The 25,770-nt window shown below is 52.0% G+C and overlaps 1 protein-coding gene across 1 annotated transcript in view; it reads left to right on the plus strand.

Annotated features, from left to right (window-relative positions):
* The first annotated feature begins 6,145 nt into the window (after nt 1-6,145).
* HTRA1 (HtrA serine peptidase 1) overlaps nt 6,146-25,770 on the plus strand; it is a 61,279-nt gene continuing 41,654 nt past the window's right edge. The window contains exon 1 of the mRNA XM_003133208.5: nt 6,146-7,092. Coding sequence (XP_003133256.4) covers nt 6,489-7,092 — 604 coding nt within the window. The 5' untranslated portion in view covers nt 6,146-6,488. The remainder of the gene's footprint in view (nt 7,093-25,770) is intronic.

Raw genomic sequence — 25,770 nt, forward strand, 5'->3', positions numbered from 1 at the left:
CTCAGATCCGATCCCTTATGCCATGAGGTGGCCAAAAGAGAAAAACAAAATCAAGAGAGGAAAAAAAGAATGACAGTGGGATGGAGGTAGAGAGATGGATCTGTGAATAAAAGAGAATCAATGGATACATAAAACAAGAGGGGGCCTTGAATGGGAAAGTATTAAAAGTATGATTTACTCCATCCTCTGCATCTGAGGTCCAAATAAATATATCAATAAAAATATTTTGAGTTCCCTGGTGGCCATCAGTTAAGGATCTGGTGTAGTCACTGTTGTGGCTTGAGTTCCATCTCTGGCCTGGGAAACTTCTCATGTGGCAAGCGCTTCCTCCGACTCCCCCCCGCCCCACAGTTTAAAAACTACACTTTTGAAAAGCTCTTAAATGTTAAAAAAACTTTTCTTAGAAAAACAAAAATACCTTTTCCCGAAGGCAGGTTTTTTTTTTTTTTTTTTCCAATAAGTGTTTTTTTCCGACTGATTTCTGAATTATATTTTCCAGGGTATACTTTGTGACTAAGTTAAGGGGGCAGCAGGATGCTGCCTTCTCTACCTAAAGATGATATCATCAGCCCCCCACCAACAGGGCGTGCGTTCTGATTTGTTTTCTATGATGTGGTGCTATTTTGTGTTGATCCATCCAAACTCTTCAGCAGGGCCTGGGAACTTTCACAGGCTCGCCCCAATCTCCCTTCCTCTCCTTCTTTCTTCCCCGCCTAAACAAAATGGGCTCCTCACTGCTCTTTCAACAAACTTGTCATAGCTCTGTGCCTTGAGACATACTTCTCGTGTCTTCTTTGAAATATCACTTCCTCTGCGAAGCTTTTTCCAACAGGGCCAGGAAGAGTTAATCACCCACAGCAGGGAGGGGACAGATGACCTGGGTACCGCAGCTTGCCTCCAACACATACGAGCAGGATGATTTGCTGGATTTTTCGGAACCTCAGTTTCCTTATTTAAAAAACAAGGTTATGCTCATAAACACCTACATTACAGGGTTGTTGTCAGGCTTGGATATTTAAACTATTGGGAATTGGCTGGTGCTTGAGAAATGCTTGTTCCCTTCCTCCCCTCCAAAATAAATAAATAAATACATAAATAAATAAAAGTCAAACAAAAACAATCGTGCCTAAAAGGCAGCATGTTCTCTCTGTGACCTTGTCCAGCTTTTCATGCTGTTCCTGAATTACAGAAAATTGACAAGCTGTCACTCATTAATTACCCTCTGGTGGCTGCCTGTGGATGTATTTGAACTTGAATCTGACCGATATTTGGTCATTGAGAGTGGAAAAAATTGGTCATGCGCCAAGCACTGTTAATTTTCTAAAGCAAATATATTGCAAAGAGCCAATGAGTGCAAAACATGGGCTGTTGGTTTTCTGCAACAAATTTAGGAGACAGGTGAGTCTAAACGAATGAAAGATCTGTAGATCCTGAAGTTTCTCCACAGAAGAGCAGCCAGGCCTGGGATTGTTTTTTAAGGGGTCCTTCTTTATTTAATAAACATGAATGTTTTATGATTTGATATTAGAATCAGCAATATTCCTTTTTATTTTATTTTATTTTATTTTATTTTATTTTATTTTTTTTTGCTTTTTAGGGCTGCACTCACGGCATATAGAGGTTCCCAGACTAGGGGTTGAATCCAAGCTACAGCTGCCAGCCTACACCACAGCCACAGCAACACCAGATCCAAGCCGTGTCTGGAACCTATACCACAGCTCACGGTAACGCCAGATCCTTGACCCACTGAGCAAGGCCAGGGATCGAACCCGCAACCTCATGGTTCCTAGTCGGATTCATTTCTGCTGCGCCACCATGGGAACTCTGAAATGCCGTTATTCTTGAAGCACTTCGGAAGTTCTCAAAAATATGTGAAACATCTTTACCATGTGCTCTGTTTTTGAAGGAGGGGTTTGCATTGAAGGGATCAGGGCCGAAATGAATTAGGCGTCACAAAGCTAATGGAATCTCTGTCTATCCTATTGGGCCATGCTGTGTCTTTAATGTAATTCAAAGTGCTCCTTCACCGAAAATCTAAGAATGTATATACATTTAAACATGTCTGGGGAGTTTCCATTGTGGCTAAGTGGTAACAAAACCGACCAGTATCCATGAGGACATGGGTTTGATCCCTGGCCTTGGTCAGTGGGTTAAGGATCCAGTGTTGCTGTGAGCTATAGCATAGGTCGCAGACGTGGCTTGGCTCTCGTGTTGCTCTGGCTGCGGCTCTGGCAGCTGCAGCTCTGATGGGACCCCTAGCCTGGGAAATTCCATATGCTGCAGGTGCGGCTTTAAAAAGATGAAATAAATAAATAAATGGGTCTGGGGAGTTCCCTCTGTGGCACAGTGAGTTAAGGATCTGCTGTTGCCACAGCTGTGGCATAGGTTGCAGTGGCAGTTCGGATTCTATCCCTGGCCCAGGAATTTCCCTATGCAGTGGGTATGGCCCCAAAAGAAAAAAAAAAAAAAAAACAGAAATAGATAAATATGTCTGTTACCGAATCTGCTTTTTTCAATCTTCCATCCCTACTGCAACCAGGCAGTTCTGCCAAAGCACATGTCTTTAAAAGCCTAGGAACCTCTTGGCATCAGTTAAGTCCAAATTCTTCGGGAGGACAGTTGAAACCCTTCACAACCTGGCCTCCCCTCCAGCTGCCCTCCTGCCCGTGGGGACCCCTTTCCTCTCTGTGGCCACAGTGGGATTTCCCCAACTAGGGGGCTCCGTACTATTGCCCCCCCCAATGTGCTTCCCCCTCCTGCCGGCCTGGTGAAATCTTCCCCGGCCCCCAAGATGGAGCTCAGTCAGCACCTTCTTAACGCCCCAATTTCCCCCTCATGGAATTCCCTTCAATCTCCCTGCTGTTTCTGATCTCCCCTCTCTCCAGCATAAGGCACTTATGTCCCACACCTTTAAAGGGCCAATCGTGTGGCTACTTACACTTAGAGGAATGAAAGAAAAATGAAATCCAGTTTCTCCCTTGCACTTGCCACCTTGCAAATGCTCAGCAGCCACATGCAGTTGGTGGCTACTGCCTTGGGCAGCACAAACACGCAACCTGGGAGTTCCCATTGTGGCACAGCGGAAAAGAATCCAACTAGGGACCATGAGGTTGCAGGTTCGATCCCTGGCCCCGCTTAGTGGGTTGGGGATCCGCATCGCCATGAGCTGTGGTTGTAGGTCACAGACACGGCTTGGATCCCGTGTGGCTGTGGTGTGGGCTGGCAGCTGTAGCTTGGATTCAACCCCTAGCCTGGGAACCTCCACATGCCATGGATGCAGCCTTAAAAAGCAAGGGAAAAAAAAAAAAAAAAAAGTACACAACCTTTCCATCCCTGCAGAAAATTCTAAACGTTGAGCTCCTGGGAGTTCCGTTACTTAGCACCACATCTCCAGTGGCCAGCAGAGTGTCAACACATGGCAGCCACTGAAATTTTTCCTTTTTTTTAATGATTTTTATTTTTCTCCATTATAGCTGGTTTACAGTGTTCTGTCAATTTTCTACTCTACAGCAAGGTGACCCAGTCACACATACATATATATGTTCTTTTTTCTCACATCATCAGGCTCCATCACAAGTGACTACATACAGTTCCCAGTGCTATACAGCAGGGTCTCATTGCTTACCCAGCCCGAAGGCAACAGTCTGCATCTATTAACCCCAGATTCCCAGTCCCTCCCCCTCCCTCCCCTCCCCCTCCCCCCTGGCAACCACACATCTGTTCTCCAAGTTCATGATATTCCTCCAGCTCCTTAGTTTCTGGTCCTGTGGATCAGGAAAGGCAGCAGGAGACCCCAACCATCCTGGGTCCTTCATGCACCTGGGTGGCCCCAGGCAGGAGAGCTTTCTCCTTCTGGGAAGCGCAGACCTGGCTGCTCTGCTCCACTTCAGAAGCCTCGTTTCCTAACCCAGGCTCTGGCAGCCATGGTGCTTCATTGTTCATTATTCATGAATAGACCTGACTTTGTTCAAAATTAAAAGCTTGCATGCTGTAAATGTGGGCTTCAGAGAGGATGGCCGGGAACTCACCTGGGTGGCTTCAGAGCTGCCCCCTTTTCTCTGGAAATAGTCTCTCTATGAATCTGTAGTGAGAAAGAAATGACTTTTCATGAGGTATTTTTTCAAGAGGTAGTCAAAAAAAACGCATCTTTTAAGAAACTGTCTTTAGGAGTTCCCGTCGTGGCTCAGTGGTTAACGAATCCGACTAGGAACCATGAGGTTGTGGGTTCGATCCCTGGCCTTGCTCAGTGGGTTAAGGATCTGGTATTGCCGTGAGCTGTGGTATAGGCCAGCGGCTGCAGCTCTGATTCGACCCCTAGCCTGGGAACTTCCATATGCTGTGGGAGTGGCCCAAGAAAATGGCAAAAAGACAAAAAATAAATAAATAAAAAATAAAAGAAACTGTCTTTATAAATGGCATCAGAGGGGAGAGAAATAAAAGAGAGAAAGAGTAAACCTTTCAGATTGAAAACACTATTTCCAGCTATGGAGGCGTTAAGACAAAGGGAAGCTCAATGAAGGGCCCACGATGCCACATTTCACCTCATTTATCGTGTCCTTCCGAATGTTTGTCTTTTTAGGGCCAAACCTGTGGCATATGGAAGTTCCCCGGCTAGGGGACAAACTGGAGCTGCAGCTGCTGGCCCATACCACAGCCACAGCAACACCAGATCTGAGTTACATCTGTGACCTGCGCCACAGCTTGTGGCAGCGCCAGATCTTAACCTACTGAGTGAGGCCAGGGATTGAACCCACATCCTCCTGAATACTAGTTGGGTTCTTAACCCACTGAGCCACAGCGGCAACTCCATTTTTTTTTTTTTTTTTTTTTTTTTTTTGCCTTTTCTTGAGCCACTCCCGCGGCATATGGAGGTTCCCAGGCTAGGGGTCGAATCCGAGCTGTAACCACCGGCCTATGCCAGAGCCACAGCAATGTGGGATCCGAGCCACATCTGCAACCTACACCACAGCTCACGGCAACGCCAGATCCTTAACCCACTGAGCAAGGCCAGGGATTGAATCCGCAACCTCATGGTTCCTAGTCGGATTTGTTAACCACTGCGCTACGATGGGAACTCCCAATTTTTTGTTTTGAAACAGTGAGTTCACCCTGCAGTCTGGCCACTTGGCTGTTGGGTGGAGGATGGGTCTTCTTCAGGCCCCAGGATGCTGCGCCTCCTGCTTCCAGGCCTTCGGTCCTAGGGACCCCTCTGGTACTTAAGACACTGACATGCCTCACATTTAGGAGGTGACTTGGGGTGGGTGGGGATTATACCTATTTGGATATTACTTTTAAATTGTTTTCGTTGGAAAAGTACTGCGTGCACAAGGGAACAACCCACATGCAGAAGAATAGTCAAAAGTCGATCGACCTCCAGGGTCCCCTCCCCTCCCCAGGATGGTCATCTCAGCCCAGCGGCCAGCCCAAAAGACTTTTGGGAGTTTCTGCCCCATCCGGGCCCAGGACTGTGTGAGCCTGCCTCCTGCCAGGTCCTCAGGCTCAAGCTTTGCCCATCTGCTACGCGTTGGTTCAGTGGCCGCCGCCCACCGGCCTGGCACGGCCAGGGCTCAGGGACCCACCTCCAGGGTCGCTCCCGCTCCTCCTGGCGGCACCTAGACTGGCGTCTGTCTAAAATGATGCACCCAAGACTCTCGAGTGGGAGATCAATGGCGAGCTCTTCTACTTAACAATGTTTTGAGATAATCATGCCCGCGGTGAAAAATTCAAACAGTACAACGCCCCCTTTCCCACCCCAAACTCCCCCTTCCCTATCCAATCCCTGGTGTTAGAAGCTTCTCCCGTCTCCTTCCGGAGCTGTTCTGTGCATGTACAAGCACACATCTCACCCATAACAACTTTTTAAAAGAATTTGATTCCCATGGCTATATTCTAATTACTTCTGCTCTTTGCTTTTTTCACTTAACCGTGGGTCAGCGCTGGCTCTCTGCCAGCCCCGCGGGCCCCGCCTTCTTTGCACACAGGGTCCACGGTCATGGTCGCGCGTGCCCAGCACGGGGGTCAGTTCCAGAGAGGTACCCATCCTCCTCCTCTGGAGCGCGTGACCAGGGCCAGCGGTGCCACCGCCGCCCGGGGGGGGGTCTGGGCGACGGCCCCTCCCGCGGCGGGGGCGGGTCCCCAACTTGGCAATTTGCAGGAACTTTCCCTGGCGCTCGGGCGCGGGGCCCCAGCAGGTTCTCCGGTGCGGAGCCTCTTTTTGGTTTTAAGGTCGCCAGCCGCGGTGAGGGAAGCCGAGACAGGCGGATCCGTGGGAAGCGGAGACCGGGAAACCGAGCCCCGCGAGCGGGCGGACCCATCCGCACGCCGCCCCGCCCGCGCCCACGAGCCCCGCCGTGCCCGGGCGCGCCTGCCCAGCCCCCGCCGCGGGCGGTCCCCGGTCCAGCCGCCCGCCCGCCCTCCCGCCATCCGGCCGGCCCCCCTCCCGGGCGCCGTGCCCGTCCCCAAGGCGGCTCGTCACCGCTGCGAGGCCAATGGGCTGGGCCGCGCGGCCGCGCGCACTCGCACCCGCTCGCCCGGAGTCCCTCCCGCGCTCTCCCCGGCACTGCTCTCCGGCCCTCGCCCAGCCCGCCGCCGCCGCCGCCGCCGCCGTACGAGCCGCCATGCAGCCCCCGCGCGCCTCGTTCCTCCCGCTGCTGCTGCTGCTGCTGCTCGCGGCGCCCGGCTCGGCGCTGCCGCCCCGGGCGGGCCGCTCGGCGCCTGGCGCCGCCGGGTGTCCGGAGCGGTGCGAGCCGGCGCGCTGCGCCCCGCCGCCGGGACACTGCGAGGGCGGCCGCGTCCGCGACGCGTGCGGCTGCTGCGAGGTGTGTGGCGCGCCCGAGGGGGCCGAGTGCGGCCTGCAGGAGGGCCCGTGCGGCGAGGGGCTGCAGTGCGTGGTGCCCTTCGGGGTGCCCGCCTCGGCCACGGTGCGGCGGCGCGCGCAGGCCGGCCTCTGCGTGTGCGCCAGCAACGAGCCGGTGTGCGGCAGCGACGCCAACACCTACGCCAACCTGTGCCAGCTGCGCGCTGCCAGCCGCCGTTCCGAGAGGCTGCACCAGCCGCCGGTCATCGTCTTGCAGCGCGGCGCCTGCGGCCAAGGTATCTGCGCTCTGGGGAGCTCCCCAGTCTCGCCGGGTCCCGACCCGCTCCGGCGGAACGGAAGGGCCAGGCCGGGGGCGGCGAAGTGTTGCGGGCTCTTCCGGGCACCCACTGGCTGGGGGAGGCGGGCACCGGCCCTCGGGGTGACAGAATTGCGCGGGATCCCTCGGAACCGAGCTTTGCGCCCAGCCTGGGTCAGTTCCTCGCGCAGCGGGTCCCGGACGCGCTGTGTCCGGAAGCCAGGAGCCAGGGTGATGGGGTATCGCTCCAGGAAAGGCCCGCTGCTGGATCCCCGCGGGAAGGCACACCGCGTCAGGGTTCGGGGACAAACAAGGCAGGAATGTGGATATAAAGTTGAAAAGTTTGGGGCCACAAGGACTAGGTTCTGTGGCTTCTTTCCCTTCCTTTTTGGCTTCTGCCCGCGTTCCGCTCGCCCTTTAAAATTAACCATGCATTCATTTTTATTATGGATACTGTCGTGGAAACTTTTAACTTTTTATTTGAAAGGGGCGTTGTTGCTTGTCCGGCACCCCTGTTTCCCCAGGAGACCCCCTGGCCGGACACGGGTTTAGTACAGCAGGCGTTGCAGCAGCAGCACTGCCTGCCTTGCTTCCCATGATTGGAGCCAGCCGTACAAAAATGAAAGTGGCTCCTTTTGAATAAGCAGATGACGGAAAATGCCGAGGAAGGAATGCGGGGGGGGGGCATGTTAGGGATGAGGAAGTGTCCCCCTCTCTCTCCTTAAACATCTTTTCTGTATCAACAAGTCTGGTCCTGGCAGGGGAGGTAGTGGTGTTGGGGCGAAGGGTGGAGCCAACGGCGGGAGCTTCCAGAGGGATGCTTCTCGTCTTCAGTCCCAGAGACCATGTGGAAAAACAATACGGAGTTCAGCTGCGGCCAATCCAGCGGTATAGGGACGGGCCAGCCCTGCTTGGCAGTGCACTTGGCCGCAGCCACTGGCTGCCTCCTCACTACTGACAGTGCATGGAAAGGGAGGGGGGAGCCCAGTGAGAGGGGCCGGTCTTGGTTTTCTTTGTAGGAATATGGTCCAGCCCTGGGGCCTGGCGCACTTTGGCCAACACAGAGAGGAAGGTGCCAGAGCAGTGTAGGTCAAACAGAAACTGCGGATCCGACCAACACGGGAGCAGGGAGCCAGCCTTGGCCCTCAGGAAACAGCCTGGTTAGCACGTGGAGGAGAATTATTCCAGGCAGAATTGAACCTGTGGAGTCCAAGGGGTGGGCCTGACAACACACATGAATTGAGTCCTTGTGCCAGGCATGTCACTCTTGTGACCACACTTGGCCTTCGAAGAGGAGGGAGCCTTTGCTGCCATTCCTGATTTATAGGTGGGGGGACTGGGGTTAAATTTCTTACCCAGGGCCATGTAGCTAGAATTTGAACCCAGACAACCTTACTCAGAAGCAGCCCGGTGCTTAACCCTGAGCTGGGAAAGAGAGGTCAGGCAGGGTGAAGGAAGTTTCTGGAGGGCCCCAAGTGCGCCCGAGGTCGAGTAGGAGGCAGGCGGATCGAAGTCTTGTCTGGGAGGTGGTGAATAGATCGGTGTGGCTGGGGACATTTGGGGAAGGCATCAGAAGTGACCTAGACTAGTGGCACAGAGTCCCAGGGCCAAAGAGGATGGGCCGGGCTGCTGTGTACTCAGATGCTCTTGAACCAGGGCAATTCAAAAAAAAAAAAAAAAAAAAAAGCCCGAGTAGGATGCACCTAACAGAACACACCAGGGCGCGGAGTTCGGGCTAATGCAATAGTCTGGGTGTGAGGGGATGATTTTAGAAAAGCACATGCATGTTTTTGTCAAAAACAAGCCAGCGCTTAGTGTTTGTGGTCTCGCTGCGGGGTCCAGAGTAACTGGCACGCTTCAAGTACCTAATTTACTGCCAGTGAGGTGGAGTCACTTAGCAAGCTTCAGAGTTGGCAGAGTCATTAATACTGGAGGGAAGCAGGTCCTCTCCCAGGGGCCCTCAGGCCCGCAGCAGGCTCCTGGGAGAGCCGGGAGGCTGGGGATGGGGGGGTGTGGCCACAGAAGGATGAGCTTGGCAGCCTGGAAAGGAGGGAGAGACGGAGAGGGTGCAAAGCTGTTCTCCTCTGTTCCTCTTTGTGCAAAAGGACTCACCTCTGCGGTGTGTCTGGCACTGTGTGTGTGTGTGTGTGTGTGTGTGTGTTGTGTATGTGTGTGCGTGCACGTGCACCTGGCACATAGGAGGCAGGTGTGGGGGGAGTGATGAATGAATAGACAAATGAATGAAAAAACAAGAGGCTCTGGACAGTCATGGCCACGTGGCCTGTCCTCAGCGGAAGGCTTTGCTTTTGCAGTCCTCTCCCCCATCAACCCTCCACCCTTGTCTTTCTGGGGGTACCTCTGAGGACGGGGAGCCTGGGAGCCCAGCCTTCGTTTAGGGGAAGCCCTGCCCACGAGCAGGTCACCGATGTCATTGCTAAACCCAGTGACCTGGCTGCAGCTCTGGCTAAGAGGCTTGGCGCGAGCCCTGTTTTAGCTGAAGTGGCCACAGGAGGCCTTCTGGAGGATGTGCTGCTGGACCAGAGGCCTGGAGTTGGGGCGAGCAGTACGAGGATGTGGGGAAGGGGCTTCCGAGACAGGAGCGGCTTCACGATGCTTGAGATCCCCAGGAGGGTTTGTGTGGATTGGAGATCGATGGGGAGGGAGGTAGGACGCGCGGGTGAGCCGCGCCTGCAGGTCACCGTGGCTCTTTGGATGGCGGAAGGGTCACCGTTCAAAAGAAAGCACTTTTATCTATAGAAGCTCTTTTATAGAAACTTCAGAGAGGGTCTCTAATCTTGGTTCTGGAAATGAAGTCAAAGCATCCATTTCAGAAATCAGTGCTGCATCAGGGTTTGGATAGGCAAGTATAAAATTGTACCAGGGAACAGAGAGCTGTCATCTTTGACCAGGCGTGGTTTCAATTAGTTTAAAGCAAAAAAGATTCTGGTCAGGAGATTACAAAAAAGAAAGGAATCGCAAAGAATAATTGGTAATAAGGGCTAATGTATCTTTGGTGCTTGTTCTGAGCCAGGCGTGTGCTAACCTGTTCGCTTGTCCTCGCTGTCCTAGGAGGGATGTGCTGTAATCCTCCTGGGGTTACAGCTGGGGGACAGAGTCACAGAGCGATACCTTGCCCAGGACTTGAACCCGAGCATCTGGTCCACATCCCATTTGCAATCACCATGCAGTGCCGTTGACAGAGAAACCGAGATTATAAGCCAACCCCAGCTAAGCCGAAGTTAAGAGCTGGAATAAACAGTGCTCCAGATGGCCATGGCCTTGAGATGAAACCTAGGGCACGCCACAGCTCTCACTCCCCAGGCCTGGGGGTCGGAAGCCGTGGTGGCCCCCAGTTTTCATCAGGGCAGCCCTTCCTGATGAAAAGCAGAAGAAAAGCAGAAGGGGCTGTGATTAAGATGCCTCCAAACCAGAGCCCCAGGCCCCAAACTGCTCTTGGGGAGGGGAAGTCTCTCTGGATTCCCAGACAGTGCAGAAGACCGGCCAGGATGTATAGCACTGCACAGCCTTGCGAACAAGTGGACAGAAGCCAGGAAAGGGGCCTGAAAAAGACGCCCCAGGCGTCAGAAGCCTGGTCCGTTTCTCCTCCTAATACACACTCCAGGAAAGCCCCCCTCAAAACGCAGCCCCAAGCCCAGAGGTCCCCAAGTCCAGCAACTCCCTGTCCTGATCTCACCCCAGGCCCGACAAGGCAGGGCTTCTGGAGGAGGAGTCCGGCCCTGCCTTCCTGGTCCGGAACCAGCACCAGCTTAGCTGTCTTTTCAGCAGTGGATAAGGCTTTGCCCTCTCTGGTTGGTTATTTTCTTTTATTCTCTGTTGGTTTTGCTCAAGAGTTGAAATAGTAAGGTTTCATAAAACTAGAGAGCCAAGCGTATAGAGGCCAAGCGTTTGGATAACTTCATTCCATCCTGAGGAGCCGTAAATAGGTTGCATTAGCGCTTAAAATAACCACATTCAGGAAGTGATGATGGAGGACCCATGAGCTAACTGTGGTCAGACGGCCGGCAGCCTCGGCACCTCGGGGCTGGATTCTGAGTCCACTTGGAGCTGTGTGATCCTGGACACAGATCTGTGCCTTGGATTGAGAAATCAGACTTTCCATGAGCTTATATTTCAAGGGAATAAATAGCCCTGGTCAGGCTTAATTTGACGAAGAAATCAAGCTTGGCAGTGGGTGAAGCTTCCTTGGAAGGTTCGCTGGAGTGGAGGGACCGGCAGGCTGGGACTGGCTCTGACTCTTGCTAGGCTGTCACCGGACCAGGTGACCGGCCCCCGACCTCTCGGAGCCTCAGCAGGGAGGGTGATCCCCGAGGGCTCCCCTGGCTGGAACCGTCTGTGATGCCTGTAAGACAAGTAGTCTCTGAAGAATTGTGGTCGCCTCATCCTTGTCTTACAGTCTGGACTGGCTTCTCTAAGACTTTTTTCTTTTCTTTTTCTTTTTTCGCTTTTTAGGGCTGCACCCGCAGCATGTGGAAGTTCCCAGGCTAGGGGTCGAATCGGAGCTACAGCTGCCGGCCACAGCCACAGCCACAGCCATGTGAGATCCAAGCTGAGTCTGTGATCTACACCACAGCTCATGGCAATGCCGGATTCTTAACCCACTGAGCAAGGTCAGGGATCTGCATCCTCATGAATACTGGTTGGATTCGGTTCCTTTGTGCCGCAACAGGAACTTCCTCTAAGAGTTATTTTTTTCCTAACTCTCTGATGGTTTAAGGCAAGGCTGGCATTGAATGCCGGTGGCCCATCTCAGACCTGATTACCCTGAACTGCAGTTTTGGGCCACCTGCTGGAGTCCCCAGATGACCACTCAGGGGACACGCCCAGGCCCTAGAGATGGGCTTCATTGAGCCTGGTGGCCCTCACAGGGGCTCCGAGGGCGCATGTGTCCTCCTGAGCGAGGTGAGATCTCTCCTGAGCTGTGTGTCCTTCCTTCCCCATCTTCTCTGCCATTAAAAGAAAAGAAAGAAAGTTAACATCACAGAGAACCTGAGAAGGGTAACCCTTCCGAATGCTTTCCCGAAAGGGTCCCATTGAACCGGCTTGTCTGTCGCTGCCGGGAGGGCATAGAATTCAGCTTTGGGAATTCGCGACACGAGTTCTAAGTTCATTCGCAGCATTTATTGGTCACCTACTATGTGCTCGGAAGCCTAGATAGAGGGAGTGGGAGGGGAATGAAGCTGGATAGCCCATGATCTCAAGGAGTTTGAAGGAGGTCAGGTCACACCTGCTCAAGGAGTTTGATCACCACTTTCTAACTGTTTGACTTCTCGTGTGTGCCTTAAACTCTCTGAATCTCAGTTTTCTCATCCGTTAAATCATATGGTGCGTACATACGTACATCACGGGATTGCTGAACGATGGAAGGACCGAATTATATGAATTTAGAGCTTAGAAGGGTGCTGGGTGCATTGCTAGCATTGGATCCATGTCCTCTATCGGCATCAGCAGCAGCAGCATCAAGACATCTAAGAAGGAGTCAGCCCGGTGGGGACGTGCTGTGACGGTGGGGACAAGGTGGGTGGCTGAGTTAAAGAAGGCGCCACAGAGAAGGGGGCTGATGCAGCCCCTTGTGTCCTGGGGGCTGACTCGGGGTCGGCCAATACGTATGTTAGAAAAGGTTCTCGGGGCAGAGGGACTCCTCGCCCCCTTGCCTGTCACCCTCTGAAACCTCCCGTCGTTGTCTGTGTCATCCAGGAAACGTCTGACTTCTCTTGGATGAAGAGCCGTGTCTGGAACACCTGGGGTTTTACACATGTCATCTTAGTAACCCTTCCTAGAGTTTGTGACACTCAGAGGACACTAGAAGTCCCCAGACCTTCCTGAACGACGCTTAGTTGGGTTCCCATGCTTTGGGGAGTTCCTTCCAAGGAATTAAGGGGAAAAAAAAGTCTGGGAGTCTGCAGATACCCTATTATTTTAGATTCCTAGGACAAATTGTCAAGTCAGGGCACTCCCTAAGAACACGCCCCCACAGTGTCATGTGACAGCAGCTGGCCCCTCACCGGGAGATAATCACATCTCTTTGGGCCACATGATGGTTTTAGAGGACATATGGTTGCGGCTGGAATTTTCGATAACTTTCAAATTTGAATAAGCCCCGTCTTAATGAGTCAGAGCCTTGTGCAATATTTTCAAACCTCAGGAAACATCTTTTTCACTAGTTGTGCAATCGTATCTCCAGAAGAAGACGGTAAGCCTGTCTGCCTGATGAGCTGTTTTTTTTTTTTTTTTTTTTTTCTCTTCTCAGACTTTGGCGAAATTGCCGTAGAGTCCCTTTCCCATCGTCTCGGGCGAGATTTTACTGGCTCCTCCAGCCGTTGAGTCATCTCACACCCCATGACTAGGAGAGCCCTCCGTTTGGTGCCAGTATTCCGAGTGGCAGTCACCACTTGGTGGGGATGGATGGACAGAGCCTTCTGCCAGTTAGGGTTGCCCAGGCAGACAGCTGCCAACTGGACACAGAGGAGGGAAGGCCCAGCTAGGCAGGAGTCACATCTGCTTTCCCTTGGCAGAGAGTGAGATAGCCTGGGGGTGGGGGTGGGGGCAGGGGACAGTATTCCCCAGGACAGCCAGGTGGTGGCAGACAGCACTGGGTAGAACAATGACCTGAAAGCTACCACCCCTGGGTGTTCCTGGGAGTTGGGTCCTGTGTTCGTTGTGTGTTGGGCTCACTTTGTGCTCCCCTCATCACCACCCAGGCAGGTGGGGCTGTTATCCCATCCTCTAGCCAACGAAGAGATGAGGCTCCCGGAAATTGAATGGTAATTTTCCAGGCCTCCCAGCAGAAGGAGGGCAGGTCAGGATTTGAACCCAAGTCTGCCTCACTCCCAGTCGACTCTTGAGATTTCTTTGACTCAAGTGTTACTTAGAAGCATGTTGTTTAATCTCCAGACACTTGCCTGGTTTCCAGCTCGCCTTCTGTAATTGATTTCTAGCTTAGTTTCAGGGTGGTCTAAGAACATGCTTTGTAGGATTTTTGCTCTTTTAAATTTGTTAGGATGTATTTTCTGGTCAAGAATGAGGCCTCTCTCTTGGTGAATGTTCCATGAGATCAGCAGAGTCTTCTGCTGTTGTTGGATGGAGTGGTTTATAAACCTCCATTAGGTCTAGTGGATTGATATTGCTGTTCGGTTCAGCTCTTACTGATTTTCTGTCTGCTTGGTCTGTAAGTTCCTGAAAGGTGGTTGTGAGGTCCCTGGAGTCTCTTCTAGAACCCTGAATGGCCGTCCCCTTTATGGCCTCCTAGAGTTAGAGAACCTGGGTTCTAGCCACCCTTGGACTTTTTAGTTACTAACTCCATTCAGCCTCAGTTTCTGCATCTGCAGCAAGGGGATAATGCTGCTGCCCCGGAGATCTCAGAAGCAAACTGTGAGGTCAGAGGAGATAATGAGTGTGAAGGTAGTTTGTCAACTGAGAGTGGCAAGGAATTTGGACCTCAACTTGGCAGTTGCCGACTCTTTCAGGACTTCCGGTAGAACCAGCACCGAACAGTGGAGGCAGAAGGATGGAGAACGTAATATGCTTCCTGGGTGTCAAGACATGGGTCTCCTGGAGTTCCCGTCATGGCGCAGTGGTGAACGAATCTGACTAGGAACCATGAGGTTGCAGGTTCGATCCCTGGCCTTGCTCAGTGGGTTAAGGATCTGGCGTTGCCATGAGCTGTGGTGTGGGTTGCAGACGTGGCTCGGATCTGGTGTGGCTGTGACTGTGGCCGGCAGCTGCAGCTCTCCAATAAAACCCCTAGCCTGGGAACCTCCATATGCCGCAGGAGAGGCTCAAATAAAGGCAAAAAGACCAAAAAAAAAAAAAAAAAAAAAAAGACGTGGGTCTCCTCTGGACCTGTTCCCTTGTCCCACTGAGACGTGGTAGCTCTTGGGCAAGGTGACCTTCTGTTCCAGGGAAGCTAAAGGCGGAGTTCACTCCCATCATCTCCAAGGGCAGAACGCCTTGGTTCAAAACACCGGCCCCGCAACCATTATGCAGACCACACTGTCACCTCTTGTGCCTGCATCACAGAGACCTCATGCTCCTTACCAGGGAGCCTGTGGTCGGCATTCGAGGTTTCAGGCGGAGTTTCTCTTGAACAGCTGATCAAGAAATGGCTTGAGTTGAGGTTTCTGAGATCCTAGTTTGATCTTTCTCCACCAATTTGGCATTTTTGGCTCTGAAAATGTCACCCAGTATGGCGCAGCCCTCATTGGAAAAAACCCAGGAGGAGGAATCCGATAACAGCAGATTTCTATTATGGAAGGTATGGGAGGAAGGGCAAGAACTTGAGACCGTCTAGAAAGGACCCAGTGCACTGCCCTCTTTGTCTGCGGGGGTTCTGTGACCTCTCGTCCCAGGCTCTGCCCTTGGAGCACACGTAGTCCTCCATCCTCTGGGAAAGCTCTCCGTGGCTTCACCTTCCGTAACCCGTCTCTAACCACATCAGTGCCCCATTTTCATGTTTTCGGGGATCTCATGGACCAGGACCCCTCCTTCCCTGCTGAGACCTGTCGACTGGCCAAAGCCACCAATTGGCTTGTGGACAGAATCTCAGAGCATGCCATCTGAGTGTGGAAGGGTCTCGCAAGTCCCGTAGCCCAACTGTTCATTTTCCAGAGAGGCACCCAAAGGGAACACGACTCTCACAAGCCACTTAGTTCATCAGGGCAGGAGGGTAGTGGGCCAGTGTGGACTCCATCCCGAGGCCCAAAGTAGAGCCCTCGAGCCCTTCCCTCCTTGGTGGCACCTTCCCACTGGAACGGGAGGTCGTGGGGAGAGGCAGGGGTCCACGCACGTGACTGTCCCGTGAGGCAGAGGAACAGCGGGTGCTTTCATTTAGTCGCCCATTACAAAATGATGCTAAAGAAAACTTCCCTCATCCCCGCCAAAAATAATCTCCTTGGGTTGGAAGATGATCAAAAAGCTATCCATATAATGACTGACTTCTCCTCTCAGGACACTGAGCAGATATTAATGCCCTTGAACCATAATTACAGTGCTTTTGCTAAAAGGGAAAAAAAAAATCAGTGTAAATATCCCGGTGGACTCGCCAGTTCAATCAGGGCTGAGATCCTTCAATGTCTTCTAAGCTGTGGGTTGATTTTCTTTGGGATGAATATTCTAAGATTTTCCTCTCTTAGCATAAAGGCTCTTTTTACTTTCCCCGCACTGTTTAGAAATCCTGGGCACTGCATTCATACATTTGATGCGATCGCACGATCCTGGTTTTTGAAAGGCATCAATATGCTTTAATCGCATCGAAAATAAAAGAAGAAAAAAGATCCAGGCTCCCACCCTCATTTCAGCAGCTTCATCGTTTCTGTCCTGACATTATCACCATGGGGTTAACGCGTCCCCTCCTTGTGTCCCTTTGGGCCACGATTGCTCCTGCAGTCAGTGTGGAAACAGACATTTCTGTGTTCTTGGTTATTCTCTATCTAGGGTGATTTTTGGGGAGAGATACTGAGAAGTGTAATAATGGAAAGATAAGGGCTTTTATGGTCCTTGGTATATGTTGCCAAATGATTTTCCAGGGGGTTGAACTCTGGAAATTCATTGTCATCAACTATAGAATTATTCACCCCCGGAGTCACTGGAAGCTGGGGCAACCAAGATGAAATCCTCTCCAAAGAAATCCTTCAGGATAAATGGAATAGCATGGTACCAAACTGATCACTCTGCTCAGTCCGTAAATTACCTGGTCTGTCTTTAAGTGACTTTTATTCCCGGGTTGACTGCTTGGAGGAGATGACCAACATTTGTGGCAAAATGGGGACTTTTAAATTTTGGTTTTGGGGGTTCCTGTCATAGCTCAGTGGTAACGAACCTGACTAGTATCCATGAGAATGCGGGTTCGATCCCTGGCCTTGCTCAGTGGGTTAAGGACCTTGTGTGGCTGTGGCTGTGGCTGTGGCCGGCAGCGGTAGCTCTGATTCGACCCCAACCTGGGAAATTCCATATGCTGCACATGCAGCCCTAAAAAAAAAAAAAAAAAAAAAAAAAAAGGCAGAAAAAAAATTACAAAAAAAAGGGTATTGGGTGGGTTGTCAGGTCCTCTGGTCCAATACTTGTGTTTTCAGTGAGGGGCTGGGACCAACTGGGGGGCATTGTGCCAGCCCAAGGTCACCAGCCAGGCTGTGGCAGAGAATCTGAGTCCTTGGCTGCCCAGCCTTCCAGATGCCAGCTCCGTCCAGGATGCGGGAGGAGGCCAGACTGTGTTTGTTTGGAAAAGCGAACAGTATGTTTATTCAAATGTTTGGTTACGCATGGCCGGAACTATAACATGAGCCACACGTATAAAGTACAGTTTTCTGGTAGCTGCATTCAAGAAGCAAAAAGAAACAGTGACTTTTTTTATGCAGTGCTATTGGAAACAATTCACGTACCATAGAATCTACCCTTTTAAAGCATACAGGACAGAGTTTTTATATATTTACAGAGTAGTGCAGCTGTCACCACTGTGTAACTCTGGAATAATCTTATCACTCCCAAAAGAAGCCCCGTACCCATTAGCAGTCACCCCATCACTTCCCTTCTGCCCTGGGCAACCGCTCATCTGCTCTCTGTCTGTATGGCTTTCCCTATTCTGGACATTTCATATAAATGGAATCATACATTTGCGGTCCTTTGAGACTCAGCTTCTTTCACGGAGCACAGCGTTTTCAAGGTTCATCCACGTTGCAGCGTGAGTCTGTGCTGCATTCTGTTTTATGACCGAATCACCTTCTGTTGTATGAACCTAGGAAGGCCAGACTTTTACCTTCCCTTCCTGATGGGGAAGCCAATGCCCCCCGTGAAAGTCACTCTGAAAGTCTAGATGGCTGAGGTGGCCCTGACTTGTTCTCTCAGAAGAAACTGGAGCTCAGGGCTCAGGAAGCCAGCATTGAAAATAGGAATATTCTATATGGATGGGAATTACATACTGAATGCCAGAGATCAGGAAATGCACTTTTCAGATTTATTAGATCATATGCATTTCTTTGGGGGCAGCTGGAAAGGATGCCGGAAGTGGTCGCGCCTACCCCCTCGTCTTGCTGATGAAGTAACTGAGGCCCAAGGAGGGGAAGTGGTTTGTCTTGGGTCTTAAGGCCCACTTTTCACTTCTCACTTGAGCCAAAGATTCTTTCTGACTTTGGTCTCCGTTTTGCAAATTCCCCTTATTCTCCTTCTCACACCTCGAGGAAAGTGCCCGTCCAACACGGACCGGGGTTGCATCGCCTCCCTGGACGGAGGGTCTCGGCTCACCATCCATCCCTCCCGCTTCCTTCCTACCCCAAGCCCCCGGGCCCGCTGTCCTCCACCAAAGGCTGCGGAGGGCGGCTGAGGACAGCGGCATGTGTCCCCAGCTCCTTAACAGAGAGAACCGTCATCTCCCAGCCCGCTGCGTGCAGCTGGTGGATTCGGGAGCCCGAGCGGCCCCGGCCACTGCAGATGCAACAGCCCGGAGGAGCTGGAGCAGGAAGAGAACCCAGCTGAGAAATCTGGGCGGTCAAGACCGGAGCCAGATGCTTATCAAGAGGAAAGTTAGCCGTGCGTTTGTGAGCCGAGCAGTCAGCTGTTTCCCCAAAGATAATAATAGACACATCATGTTGGGCGTTCAGGAGACTTCTGAAAAAAGACACCGTGGCGGCATTGATTGGAAACTTTTTTTTTTTTTTTTTCGTTGCTCATACATAAAATGGGTCAGAAGAGACACAGGCAGTAGTGCCCAGTAAACGCAAGCAGTCACCATGGGTGTGCAAGCGAGGACTTTTTTTTTGGCCAGTGAGCCTGAAAAGGGATGATCCATGACAGGCACCTTTAAACAGAGACACATTTTTCTGGAAAAGGCAACTTTTACCAGTAAAGTTGAAGCTGCGGGGGTGCTGATGACTGATAGCCAGCTGGCCCGGCGCCCCCTGGAAGCTGCTTGTCATCCAGAGAGACTGGCTCAGACGCCTTTCTCTCCCTTTACTTCACCTGCCCGAGTCTTTTCCAGCAGCCTTGGCCCAGCCTCTGCCAGCGGGGCCTGGCTCAGGGCACACGGACGTGGGGGATGGGCTTGCCGTCTGAGGTCTGGCGACGGGCGCACTTTTCCCACTCCGGGCCGTCTGGGAGACTGTGCCGGAAAGCCAGGGGCTGCCCGCGCTTGCAAGTGCCAGTGTGGGCTGGAAATTGAGGCCAGGCTCCACCCCTTCTTCCTCCTTTATTCACTAGGAGCAAAGAAATGGGTCACACGTAACTTTCCTGAACTTTCTTTCTTTGTTTCTCTGCAAAAGACGGAGAGCGTAGTGGTCCATCAAGCAATGATGAATCTTTTTTGTTTGTTTGTTTGTTTGTTTTTAAAGTAACAACTGCTCTCTATGAATTCCGTTTCTTTGAACAAGAACAGGGCTGAGGGCCTTTGGGTGCGGGAGGCTTGATTCCAGAGCTGTGTCTTTTCCATTTGGTTCTCTCTTAGGTTCGCAGGTGGTGGCCCGGATGATGTTCAGGCCTCGCAGGTGGCTCTTTGACCCCAGTCAGTGAGAAGCCACAGTGATGCCCCTCTCTCCTTCCCGTGCGTTTTCTCTGCAGGGTTCAGAGAAGTCTGGTTGCGCGGGCCCCTCGGCCCTGGAATTTGCAGCCGCAGCACTGATTAGAATGGGGGTCTGGTTTCCTGGAATGTGCAAGGTCTTGCTTCTGTTTCTGCTGCCTCCACGCTCCAGACCAGCCCTGGGCCAGACTCTGGGCTGGAGCCGCAGCCGACAAGTTCCTTGGCATTTAATGGGGTGGGACAGACAGGATGCCGTCACTCAACTGAAAACATGGAGAAAATGAGTCTTGCAGGACATCTTTGCTTCATTCACTGGGTTATGCCGCTTTTTTTTTTTTTTTCCTCCCCCAGGCAACTGTTCCTGCAAAAAAAAAAAGGAGGCCCCATCCCTTTTGCCCTTTATGTGTCATTACCCATTAGGAACCCATTTAAATTGATTTCTCTCCTGATCCTCAGGGAGAGAGTAGTCAGAGTTCAGTGGAAGAGGAGGAAGCCTTCTGTGCTTCTCTGCTGTCCTGGCTCCTGTACCTGCAGCCTGCTTGCTGCTTTCTCCCTCGGCTGGTCTGGCCTTCTCCTCCTGCGCCTCGCAAGGTGATTCTTGAATTCATCATGCAGCCCCACAAAGAAGGCTTTTCTTAGTGAAAAAGCATCCCCCGTGTGCCCTCCCTGGATGGGTACCAGCCCCGCTCCCGGCCAGGGTGGTGTCAGGTTAGTTAACCCCCTGCCTCCTGGTCCTGTCTCCACGCACCTGCACACCTGGGTCAGGTGTCGGGCTTGGGCCTCCGGTGCCCGAGCTTGGCCAGAGTTGTAGAGGCCACATTCCAATCCTGCCGTCAAAAGTCCCGAGGCGTGGAGTTCCTGTCGTTGTTCCCTGGTAATGAACCCAACTCGTATCCATGAGGATGCAGGTTGGATCCTAAGGATGTGGCCTTGCCGTGAGCTGTGGTGTAGGTTGCAGATGCCGCTCAGATCTGGTGTTGCTGTGGCTGTGATGTAGGCTGGCAGCTGCAGCTCTGATTTGACTCCTAGCCTGGGAGTTTCCATATGCTGAAGGCGTGGCCCCCCCCCCAAAAAAAAAGAAAGAAAAAGGAAACCAAGAAACAAAACAAAACAAAAAAAGTCCGGGTGTGGGAGCAGCGCGGCACATTCAGTATAAAGCTCAGGCTTCCAGCTTCTCTCTTTCCGAGGTGCCAGTAGCTGGCTGTTGCCAGTGCTCACATCAGCTGGCCTTGGCCTGCAGCCTCCTCATTCTCTCTGCTCTGTTTTGTCTCCCTGTTTTTACCTTCCCACCCCATCAGACATGTGGGGATCTTTGGCTCAGGGCAGTGTGGTGCCCCCCAGGCTTGCCAGGCTTCACTTGGCCTTTTTGCGAAGGCGCTGAGCAGAACAGAACGGGTGAGAGCAGGTCCCTGGGCCCGTGTAGATGATGCGCCTGGAGTGTAATGATTTCCTCCTGGGACAGGGCGCTCCTTTGGCTTTGGGCCCGGATGTATTTACCAAGCAAGTTGCCTCCTTGTAGTTACTCTATTTCCTTTTTTTTTTTTTTAGGGTTGCACTCGCAACATATGAAGGTTCCCAGGCTAGGGGTCGAATGGGAGCTGTAGCTGCCGGCCTACACCACAGTCATAGCAACATGGCATCTGAGCAGCATCTGCGACCTACAGAACAGCTCACAGCAACATCGGATCCTTAACCCACTGAGGGAGGCCAGGGATGGAACCTGTGTCCTCATGGATACTAGTTGGGTTCTTAACCTGCTGAGCCACAACAAGAACTCCTGTAGTTACTCTTAATCTAGCCATACTAGGGACCAAAAAAAAAAAAAAAAAAAAAAAAACAAAACTTCAGGTATGACCCTGGGGCCATCTAAAGATGAGGAAGACAGCCTCCAGGTACACCCCCGCGGCAGTGCGTTCTGAGGCGTCCCTGGATTCTAGGCCGGAATCTAGGCTGATACTTGGAGGATGGGATGCCAGAGGCTGGACCTCATGTGGGAGCACCTGCCTGGGGTGTTGTGGCTGTTCCCAAGGCTATTTTAAATTTTCATGACACCCACCTGCGAGCCTCCTGTGTTTGCGCCTTTATTTACAGTTTCTGAGCCTGCGGGAGACTAGCTGGCTGTGTCTGCTGGTGGCCCAGAGAAATTTCCCAAGGTTTGGGGGCAGGATTTTGAGTTTTAGAGCAGTGGTGGGTGCAAGCTGGCTTCTGGGGGTAATTACTTTCCCCGGTCCTTCGGATGGAAACAGGCACCTGTTTTCCACTGGCTTTCCTTTCCAGCCTCTGTCCAGTGTCTTTGTGCCCTTATCTTCTAAAGAACTAACTTTCTTTCTTTTTCTTTTTCGCTTTTTAGGGCCCTACCCATGGCAAATGGAAGTTCCCTGGCTAGGAGTCAAATCGGAGCTGTAGCTGCCAGCCTACACCACAGCCACAACAGGTCAAGTTACGAGCCGCTTCTGCAGTCTACACCATAGCTCACAGCAGTGCCAGATCCTTAACCCACTGAGCGAGGCCAGGGATTGAACCCACATCCTCATGGATACTAGTCAGGTGTGTTACTGCTGAGCCATGATGGGACCTCCTAGAATTTTATTTCTTTTGTCACCTATGCCCAGGTCCGCACAACAGAGGGAAGAGAAGGGCTGGACTAGAAGAGTCCGGGGACTGGGGCAAGTGTAGGAGGGCAGGCCATGCAGGGGGGCGGCTGCCCATCCGACCTGGCACAGTCCCTTGGCTAGCAGACCCTGGACCATTCCAGCCATCATTTTGGCTGAATTCGTTTTCTTCACATTATGTCCTTTCCCCTGCCTCCTGGTAAGTAAGTGTCAGGACTGGGCTACAGTATGATTAGTATTTTTTTAAGTATGATGTCTTTGCTGGCATTTAAAGTTGAAGAAATTGGAATTCCCATCATGGTGCAGTGGAAATGAATCTGACTAGGAACCATGAGGTTTTGGATTCGATCCCTGGCCTCACTCGGTGGGTTAAGGATCTGGCGTTGCTGCGAGCTGTGGTGTAGGTTGCAAATGTGGCTCGAATCTGGCATTGCTGCGGCTGTGGCATAGGCCAGCATCTGTAGCTCCGATTAGACCCCTAGGCTGGGAACCTCCATGTGCTATAGGTACAGCCCTAAAAAGACAAAAGACAAAAAAATTAAAAAAATATATATATATAAATTAAAAAAAAAAAACAAAAATAAAGTTGAAGAAATCGAATCTCCCGTTGTAGCTCAGTGGGTTGCGAACCTGACTAGTATCCATGAGGACGCGGGTTTGATCCCTGGCCTTGCTCAGTGGATTAAGCATCTGGCATTGCTGTGGCTGTGGTGAAGGCTGGCAGCTGCAGCTCCGATTTGACCGCTAGCCTGGGACCTTCCATATGCTGCACGTGTGACCTTAAAAAAAGAAAAATAAGTTGAAGAAATTAGGTAAAAAAATCAGAAGTGAATTCTTCCCTTTCTCTGTGGAGCCGGGAGGGACTTTAAAAGCGTCTCCATCTGATCCTGAGCAAGTGTGATGCCTCTCAGGGCTTCGTGTGCACTCTGGATTTTAAATCAGATGAACTTGAAATGCAGGCAGGGCCAGCTTCATGGGTGAGGACCCCGCACCTGGTTTAAGGCTCTGCTGTGACCGTCTTGTTAGTCTTAATAATTTGGGGACAAGGGACCACCCCTTTTTTATTTTGCACTGGGCTCTGCTCATTATCTAGCGGGCCCTGAATTAGGACAGTGCATTAAAATGCCAGTGATGGGATCAATCTGCTCCTGCAACTGATTTGAATTTCGGGAACATGCTGTTCCCGTTGAATAAAGGAGGATTCATTTCTTTTCCCTCGAATACACTGGGTTCTGTTTTCCAAATTAGCTCGACTTATCAACTCGATTGAGGATTTGGAAAGCGCCATTGTTCTTGCTGGAAGCGAAGGTTGGGTTATTAATCCTGAACCCTGGCTCTGAGCTCTCAGGCCTGGAAGTGGGGAGGGTGTTCCCACAACTGCGGGGGGCCACAGGGGCCTGGAGGCTGGGTGAAAGGGCTGGACCTGGAAGCAAAGCCAAGGATGCAGAGCAAAGAGCTCCAGCTGCAGAGCCAGACAGATGGGGTCGGCCTCCAGCCCCTGCCACTCGCCAGCTCTGAGGCTTTGAGCAACGCTCTTGATTTCTCTGATTCTTTGTTTCTCTGATCCTTTGTTTCTCTGTCTCTCTGTGGCCTGGGGGTAAGATCCACCCTGCAGGCTTGAGGGAATAAGTAGAGAGTAATGTGTACTTGGTGCCTAGCGTTGTGCTTGATACAGAATAGGTGCTTAATAAATGTCTACTATTATTCTTGTTGGTGTTACTAGTTCATTGCAAAAATTGAGCTTGGGTGGGATTTGACTAGCTCTAGGCTGTAGGAACGAGTACTCCAGGCAGGAAGGAAAATGGGTATGAATGCAAGAAGGTGGGGAGGAGCGTGGTAATTTTGGAGGCCCGGTGAGAGGTTTCTGAGAGGGGAGAGTGAGCCTTAGGCGTCTTGGGCAATGGCGTTGGGGACCCAAGGCCACATAATGGAGGGAGTGGCTGAGCCAAGAGACAGGGATGGGCATGGGGGTCCCTTGGGAAGTTAGTTCATGCACCCTAAGTGGCCACTATCAGGGAAGACAACAGCCCAGACCTGTTGATTTAGAATTCTGAATGAGAATGCAGAAGTGGCCTTCTTCGAAGTTTCAGCAGCATGGGAGAGGCCTCTTGGGGATGCTCAGATGCACCTGCGAGGCTGGGTGCAGGGCCGAGAGCGTGGCCTCAAGACAGGCGTGAGGTTGACTGTTTTTTGGGAGTGTCTCACTCAGAGTGTCCCAGCCCCGTTGACCCTGCAAGGCATGTGCTGGGGTTGGAGTTGAACTTGGCCTTCCTGTCTCTCCCAGACACTCTGGGTCTGTGAACCCGAGTTGCCCTGCCGGGGCGGGAGGAGGTGGGCATTGCAGCATGGAGAAAGGACGGGGGTCGGGGGCGAGGGGCAGAGCATCAGGATCCAATTCTGCGTTGACTGGAGCCAGGCAGCTGCAGACTAGTGTGGAGCAGGGGCCACCCCGGAGGGCACCCTTGGTCCTTCTGAAGTGGATGCATCCCACGCTGGCCACGGGGACTTGTCAGAGGCTGAGAGTCCTGGCCAGCAGAGGCCGCGTGTCCTACAGGTGTGGCTCCTGTGTCCTGCTGGCCCTTTACACTGCGAGCCAGCCACGTGCTCTAGAGGGTCAGGGAGCCGAGAGGGGGGACCCATGCCTGCTCTCTGGGCAGGAACTGGCACTCCCACCTCTTCCCTTGCGGGTCCGGTTTTTATGGGATCTGAACCTTTGCACAATTTGGGGCCCCTTCTTCTTCTTCTTCTTTTTTTTTTTTTTTTTTTGTCTTTTTGCCATTTCTTGGGCCTCTGCTGCGGCATATGGAGGTTCCCAGGCTAGGGGTCGAATTTGAGCTGTAGCCACCAGCCTACGCCAGAGCCACAGCAACTCGGGATTGGAGCCACGTCTGCGACCTGCACCACAGCTCACGGTAACGCCGGATCGTTAACCCACTGAGCAAGGCCAGGGATCGAACCCGCAACCTCATAGTTCCTAGTCGGATTCGTTAACCACTGAGCCACGACGGGAACTCCCTGGGGCCCCTTCTTTAAGAAAAATAATTCAGAATAAAGAATGCAGCACTAGGCAGGGAAAGGATTCCTTATTTAGATTGAAAGAACAAACTGCCACAACTTAAAAATTTTAAAAGTGAGCAAGTCCTACAACCTTCACAAAACCCAGAAAAATGGTGGATGTTGTCAGTTACTACCAGATCCCCCTTCACCTTTAAAATACTCTCTTGGAGTTCCGGTTGTGGTTCAGCAGGTTAAGAACCTGACAGAGCGTCTGTGCAGATGCGGGTTTGATCCCTGGCTTCGGTCAGTGGGTTGAAGATCCAGCGTTGCTGTGAGCTGCGACATAAGTAGGTTGCAGATGGAGCTTTGCTGTGGCTGTGGCTGTGGCTGGCAGCTGCAGCTGCAATTTGACACCTGGCCCTGGAACTTCTATATGCTGTGGATGCAGCCCTAAAAAGCAGAATAAATGAATAAATAAAATCCTCTCTCCATATTTTTTGGCTAGAGATGCTTTGATGACCTTTTTACG

This window comes from Sus scrofa, chromosome 14 (genome assembly GCF_054392235.1).
Source record: "Sus scrofa isolate SSC_HxYL_T2T_F1_AM1 chromosome 14, Sscrofa_HxYL_maternal_Yorkshire_Landrace_v2.0, whole genome shotgun sequence".
Taxonomy (NCBI): Eukaryota; Metazoa; Chordata; class Mammalia; order Artiodactyla; family Suidae; genus Sus; species Sus scrofa.